Genomic DNA, 7,894 nt, shown 5'->3' with positions numbered 1-7,894 from the left:
CAGTAGCACAATTAATTATTCCATGCTTCCTTAATATAATAATAAACACAAAATACAAAAGTTTGATAGAAAAATTGTATTAATAATTCTCATTTCCTAAACTATTAGGAAACCAATATTGTTATTTGGCATAGTTTACTATGAAGAATGTATTTGTGTTTTGTTTCATTCGTACATGCTATATGGACATATATACAGGATGGAACATATATTTTATTGACCTAAATGTTTTCTCAAGTAGGGTTTTTTTTGGGAACACTTAATATATAAAAGGTCTTATAGTTCTTACAATCTTGATATGTACCAAAAATATGTAATAATCCAAGACAAGGTATCTGTCAACACAGTTATAACAACTTATAATAAGCTGATGTCATGAGCCATTTATAGAGGAAGAGAAGAACTCAAGAGACGGAAAGATTCTTACTGGGTAGACAAATATAAAAGTGTTAAGGCAGAAGATGAAAGGTAAAACTTCATGACTGGAGTTGTGAGACTGGTCTTGTTTAACAGGACTGATAAAGGCATATGATGGATCCAGGGCTTGTTTTGGCACTGCCTCCACTCTGTATCCAGTCTGTGTTGAAGCCTGCTTTGATGTGAATGATGAAACTATCCCTGTTAACACTAATCCTACAGTTGTATCAGTAACCGTCAGATGCTGGAGCCAGAGAGAATACAATTGCTACTCCTTAACTGCATTTTTTCTGTCTATTGTCACCTTTCCTATAAACTACCCATTTCCAGGAGTTTTGGATTAAGATATCTGTAGAGAAGTAGGTACATTTCAAAGACTAGGAAATCTTGACCACAAAATCTACAATAGTTTTCGGTCTCTATGAACTTCCTAAATGATGAGGGGAGGGTTTGATTATCTGTAAGGTACATAACAGAAATGTTTGATCTTTGAAAGAATCTGAAACATGAGATTTTAGCTTCAGCTATTAAATGTGCAGTCTTGAGAAAAATTTTTTGGTTTTTATTTTTTATTTTTATTTATTTTTTTGCCATGTAGGTCATAGTTTCCCCATCTTCAGGTAGAAAGAAAAACAAAAATGTCCATTGAATTATACTGTTGAGCAGTAATATAGCTAATGAGGTCGTCATACTACCTTGAGGAAATGTATTTGACAGTGGATAATAATGTATTATTTAGGGTTTTCTGGGAGAAGATAACAGATAGAATGAATACATATTAAAATGGGTTTTATTAGATTGGCTTCCATGGTACGTTTTCTGTAGTTCAGCAATGGCTAACTCACACTGGAAAGGTGAAGAATTCTGTAGATGCTTAGTTCATGAGGCTGGAGTTCTCATCAGTCTTAATCTGACTCTAGCTCTGGAAGATTCTTAAAGAGCTACTGATCTCTAGCCTACTATGGAGGCTTGAAGAGCCTAGTTCTATTATTAGCAAGGACTATAGCATTTGCAGCAACAGAGCGGATGAGCTTGCTAGCAAATAAAAAGGCAAGGAGGCAAAAATCAATGCTGCCAGTCTTTTCTCTATGTCCTTTTATCTGGGCTGCCACCCAAAAGGTAATGTTTAAGATGGACTGGGTATTAGGACTATCTTGTACCTCACTGGTACAAATTGGCATAATTATGCTCTAATTGTATTTTGAGAGAAAAGTTTCATTTTAACAAGAAGGGCGATATGTAGGAGGAGCTAAGGCGGGAGGAGTACTGAAAGGAAGAGAAGGAGTAAGAAGAGGAGGAGAAGAAGGAGAGGAGAAGCTAGGTGATGAGAGAGAGAAAGAGGGGGGAGACAGGGAGGCAGATGTTCATGTATCTCCACCAGTCAAAGATAGTTGATATATCTAGGTTGGGTAGTGAGTTACACCTCTGTTTGAGCAATACCAAACTTATAAAGCCTTTGATTAACATTTTTAAAAAATGCATAAGTGCAAAAAGGAAAAGGGGGCATGGGATAGGAGTTTTCTAAGGGTGGGGAATGGGGAAAGGGGATGGCATCTGAAGTGTAAATAAAATATCCAATAAAAAAATGGAAAAAAAAAGAATGGATCTTTCTACTTCATGTAGTAGTTTGATCAATAAAATTCCCCAAAGGTGTGCCTGTCAGCTTGTGGGTAAGTTGATGGTCAAATTGATGACCAAGATTATCCATCATAGTTATTACTCTAATTCTAATATAATATTCAATTATTCTTCTTTATAAATAGACCTATAATGGCATCTTTAAATTTCCAAGACCTTCCTCACCCATTGAAACACATTCTACCCTTTTATGTTTATTGTATTGTATTAGTTTATTAACTTGTCAAATTGCAAGTTATTTTTCTTTGCTCTAGGACATAATCTAAGGAGTGGTTTGCTTGAAGTTATTCATACAGGAGAACAGAACAATTAAAGTGATAAAGTGCAGTGGACATAACATATTTAACTTTGCATTCAAGAAACATTTATCTAAAGGTTAGGATCAGTCTCTCATCCTGGAAGACATCAGAGTTTCTCCCACTGTATTGCAAACTACTTTAAGCAAAATTGTGATGGATTTTTTCACTTTGTTATCTAGAAAGTTCTGTTCTTGTAGTTGTTCACCAATGGAAATAGCAAAACCTTGCCAGTTATCTCATTCAGACCTCCTAAAATTCTATATGGAAATTATTTTTAACTTTTTTTCTTAAACTGAAGCTATAGGTATAAGATTTTACAAAATTTTATATTTATTGACTAGAAAATTCAGAGTTTGGGATCTGGATGTGTCTCAACCCCATGTTTGTTAACTTTCCCTGTGAGTATGGTTTTAGGTATCATTAACTGGACTTGGAAAAGATAAAGCAGCAACTTTCTAGGTGATGTTGGGAAGCCACATTGATTATTGGAGTTTTATGTTTATCATAATAAAATTTAGTCTCTTCTCTTAAACCATGTGATAAGTGACAATAATTTGGACTTTGTATTTTTGCTTTAAGACCTCTGATTGAACAATTCCAAACTTATAAAGCCTATGATTAACATTATTTTTAAAAAATGTATAAATGCAAAAAGGAAAAGGGGGCATGGGATAGGGGTTTCCTAAGGGGGGTGGGGGGACTGGGGATAGGGGATGCCATCTGAAGTGTAAATAAAATATCTAATAAAAAAAGAAAAAAAAGAATTCATAATGAATATACAGTGAATACAATTACTTCACAAAAAAATATTAAAACAAGTATTTCAACAGTATTTTTTCATACCCCTGAGACTAAGTGTAGAATATACTCAAAAGTCACCTCTCTTGTCTACATTTTGTGGATGAAGCGTTTGTTATGGAGATACAGAAGAAGATGAAAGAGAAAGATGTGGCCCAGTTGACACTCAGTACTTTCCTCCTCAAAATAGGACCTGGGTGGTTGTTATCCTGGCAGACAAGATACACAAATCGAAGTTCAGGTTAGGAGGCTGGACTGCTTGCTGGAGACTCTCGGGAGCTACATACCAACCTTCTCAGAGCCCTCTTGACTTCCTTGTTTCTTAGTGTATAGATGAAAGGATTGAGCATTGGAGTGACTATTGTGTAGAAGACGGCTGGAGCTCCCGCTCCTGTGCCAGTGGAGCCTGGCTGTAGGTAGATGCAGACCGGGGGCATGTAGTACAGGAGCACTACTGTGAGATGCGCTGTGCAAGTGGAGAAGGCTCGCCGCCGCCCCTCCGCGGTGCGAATGCGCAGCACCGCAGCCACAATGAAGACATAGGAGATGACGATGAGGATGAGGCAGCCTGCAGCCACCACACCGATGTTTGCAAGCATGACCAGCTCGTTGATGGTGGTGTCCTCACAGGCCAGCTTCAGTACTGGAGGGATGTCACAGAAGAAGTAAGCAATACGCTGAGGCCCACAGTACGGCAGGTGGAAGGTTAGGGAAGTGTGAATCGCAGAGTGTGTAGCACCTATGGCCCACGTGCTCCCAGCCAGCCCTGCACACACCCGCTTGTTCATAACCACTGGATAGTGCAGGGGCTGACAGATAGCTAGGTAACGGTCATAGGCCATGACTGTGTATAAAAAGCACTCAGTGCTAGCCAGGAAGTGGAAGCAATAAAGTTGTAGAGCACAGCCCTGGAAGGAAATCACCTTTCCATCCAAAGTCAGAAGGCCTGCCATGACCTTGGGCACTGTTACTGTAGACAGACATGCGTCAAGGAAGGAGAGGTGACCCAGGAAGTGGTACATAGGGGAGCGGAGATGAGGGTCAGAGCCCACAGTAAGGAGAATGAGGAGATTGCCACTCACAGTGATGCTGTAGACGAGGAGAAAGAGGAGGAAGAAGAGGCCAGGGTGTTCAGCTGTGTACATCAGCCCCTCCAGGAAGAAGTGACTCACCATAGACTGGTTAAGGTACTGTATCTTCTCAACCATCTTCTCATCCTCTGCTCAATAAAGCTGACTGTAGGAGAATCAAGAGCTGTCCTCTTCCTTCAAATGTATTTATTGTTTGGTGCATTCCATCTGGGCCTTGTCTCACAGGCTGAAAGGATTAACAGGTTCAATTCAACTTTCTTCTACACGTGTGTTTTCACATCACTCCTTGCAAATCTGAAGTTCCGAAGGCACGACCTTTCGTCTTGGATACATAATGGATCGTAAGGGTTGTCTGTAGAAATGCGGTTTCTAAATGAATTACGTGAACACAGTGTAGATTCTGGTGTCGTTGAGGAAGTGATTTTGGCATATTCTTCAGAGTGGCGATGCTCCTGCCTCCTAATTTCTTCTGCTGTGCTGTACATGCACCCAGTTACACACATAATTGCTATTTACCATGGGAATTGCATCCATCTCTGGACTTGCCTAGAACCAGAGAGCTATTACATCAGCCAGGAATAGATAGATCCTCCCACCCATTTCTCATCAGAGGGACATCTTTGGGATTTAAACTACCCACAACCCCCAAGAGTATGACAATGAAGCGCCCCCCTGAGAACAGACTATGTAATTACCCCACCTGTTTGTTGAATACAGTTTATGTTCTCTCTACAACACTTCTCTTACACTTTTGGGAGTTTCTTTCCCTTATCCTTATTGGTGTTCCTTTCTACTAGTTCAGAACTGAAATTTCAGAGTTTTCTTTGATACGAATCTTGTACACTAGATTCTGTATTATGTGAAAATCTCTCTCCATGACTTCCCTACAGTGTCTTCAGTTCCCACACATTTTTCCTAAGGTTTATTGTGGAGTGAAATCCTACGTGAATCCTACTTGAATCCTATCTCTTACTTCCTAATAATCCAATAATTACACACGGTCTGTCTCAGCTTTCTTAAAAAACCCTGTCTGTGACCCTTTACTGTTGGTGCATTGTTTTGTGACATTCAAAAGTACTGATGTGTCTTTCACATCAGAGAGTTATCTTCTGCAGTCCGTCTATCCAGATGTACCCCTTGACTTAATTTTTTTCTGTTGTATTTTTTTCTCCATTATAATTGTGGCACTTTCCTTTTAAACATGAACAGAACAGTTTCAATATTCATTTATTCTGCAGGATTAATGCCAAACTTTAATTCCCCAGAGATCCACTGATATACAGTTTTCTTCATACTGATTTAGAAATTCCTGAAACCCAATGGAAAATAAAACTTCCCCATAATGCTTTGTCTTGGGTGGTTTGATTCATCCGTGTTAGTGTCATGTTTTCTTAAGAAGAACACAGGGATAGAGTTTTACACCTTCTCTACTCCCTGACAGTTTGGAAATAGAACCATAGAAATAAGGAACCTCAATTTTGGGATTTTTAAGAACTTCAGTTTGAAGTCCCCTGTTGACCGGTTATCAGCTGAATGAAACAGATGGTGACAGTTGATCTCTCTCTCTCTCTGCTGCTTTTCCTTTCCTTGAGTTTAAAATATAGATATTATCAGGATTATTAAATTTTTAGGGTGACATGTAACATAGGACCTTAAATTCCTTATATCTCATATTCATCCAAGACTCAATAATTGTTCTTATGTTTCTGATAAAAAGCTATAAAGCCTCTGCTTGGCCAAGCTCAGAAAAGTGATCTCTACTTCAGGAGCGCTCCGACACCATTGTTGGATAGGCTCCAGGACTTCAGTTTTATTTACATGTTTTGGGTAACTATGGATGATGTTTCAAACACTGGAATTTAGATTTTCTTGTTCCACAATTACTGGAATGAGTATGGCTAAAATTAAGATCAAGAGCCAGCACAATGTCCCCAAAAACAAAGGTGCCTAATGGCAAATCTGACAACTTGAATTTGATTGCCAGGAGCCATACAATAGAAACTGAGACAAATTCCTGCTCAAGTTGTCCTCTGACCTCCAAACATACACCGTGGCACACACACACCCTCCTTGTACCAATAAACAAAACAAGTAAATAAATGAATGCAATAAAAATTTAAAAAAATCAGATAAAGAGTAACAAGTATATTAGATATGAAGAAATTGAAACACACACACACACACACACACACACACACACACACACACACTGGGACTGTGATATGGGCAACAGATATGTAAAATTGCCTGGCTCTTTCTTAGTTAAAATGATTTAATCTACTTAAGTCAATTTTTTTTTCTCCTAGGAATCTCTACAGGTTAAATGAAACTTATGTGCCTGCAAACTTTTTCAGGAAAATGTTGGTGGTCGTTTTTTGTAACAGCCAAAATCTAAAAACAAGTTTGTCGCACATCAAGCTGTGAATGAACAGACACAACATGTATCATAACTAAATATTAACAGAACATAAAATTATTGGAGTACCTAAAATACAGAAATAAATCCTATATACCATGATTCCATGCTTATGACTATGCTGAAATAAACAGTTTATAACAAAAGAAAACAGGGGAGTGGATGCCCGAAATGAGGATGTTAGTATAAGTGGCCATAAATGTCTTTCTCAAGTTGTAGAAATATTCTGAAACTCAACTGTGGCAATAGCTTGATAATATGTTGATCTACTAGCAATCAGTAAATTGTGTCTTCTGAGCAGAGTGATTTTATTAGATACCAATAATACCCAAGCAGCTCTTTAGAAGGCAATAGAGAAATCTAGAAAAATTTGCTTAGGAAATCTAGAAAAATCATCGCTCAAGATGATAATAAAACACTTAATATTTCTACTTTAAAACATCTTTAATGTAAAATATTAAATCATATAAATCAAATAAAGTAAAAAAAGAACTCGCCTTTATATTGACCCAACTTTTAAAAATGTTTATGACTCCCGAGTAGATTTTGTGATGAAAAGATAAAAGTCATGTGGTTTTGTTCATCACTACCCCTGAAAGTGCTACCCTGTTTTTTAAAGGACCCCCCCCCAATCATAAATGGTGTTAGTGTATTGTGTTTATAGTCATACGTTCAATGTTTTTGGGAAAACATGTTTTGACATTAATCTTCTCAAACTCTCCTACACACAGTTCAGATTCTGTAAATAACTGCCTATTAACACACACTGATTTATTCAAGTATTCAATGATATCACTAGGTCTGTGTGATAAAATTAATGTCAGTTTTTCACCTGAACCAACTGACACTTTCCAGTTTCTCTGTAATTATTTCTGTCCTTGCACAATGTTTCTGTTTTATGTCCTGGGTACCTTTCATACTATCACTGTTAGAACCCTAGTCTTAATGGCACCTCAAAAGTTTTTTTTTGATGGTAACCACAAAGGAGAAAAGAGTCCCAAGAGCAGGCCAAGAGTCAGAGACACACTTGTTCCCAGATGAGGACTTTTGTCTTGTCTACTGTACATTGTTTTTATTGTTTTGGTTGTCTTCTGAAGGCAAATAAAATGAGAGTGGGTATGGGAAAGAGGGAAGTTGAGGGTGGACCTGAGATAAGTGGACAGAGGAAAAACTGTGGTTGGATATATTGTATGAGAGAAGAATCCATTTTCAGTAATTTTATTTTTAAATTGGAA

The 7,894-nt window shown here is 37.8% G+C and overlaps 1 protein-coding gene across 1 annotated transcript; it reads right to left on the bottom strand.

Annotated features, from left to right (window-relative positions):
* Positions 1 to 3,184: 3,184 nt before the first annotated feature.
* On the bottom strand, positions 3,185 to 4,824 carry Or10s1 (olfactory receptor family 10 subfamily S member 1). The gene has a single exon (XM_076924534.1). It carries the CDS (start codon positions 4,358 to 4,360, stop codon positions 3,395 to 3,397), a length of 966 nt encoding a protein of 321 aa, XP_076780649.1. The 5' UTR covers positions 4,361 to 4,824; the 3' UTR covers positions 3,185 to 3,394.
* Positions 4,825 to 7,894: the final 3,070 nt, after the last annotated feature.

The sequence above is a fragment of the Arvicanthis niloticus genome, chromosome 26 (assembly GCF_011762505.2).
Source record: "Arvicanthis niloticus isolate mArvNil1 chromosome 26, mArvNil1.pat.X, whole genome shotgun sequence".
Lineage (NCBI taxonomy): Eukaryota > Metazoa > Chordata > Mammalia > Rodentia > Muridae > Arvicanthis > Arvicanthis niloticus.
This window is presented reverse-complemented; position numbering and strand designations above follow the sequence as displayed.

Coding starts and splice junctions, on each gene's coding strand:
- Or10s1 (XM_076924534.1), bottom strand. CDS start 4,360: ATGGTTGAGAAGATACAGTACCTTAACCAGTCTATGGTGAGTCACTTC.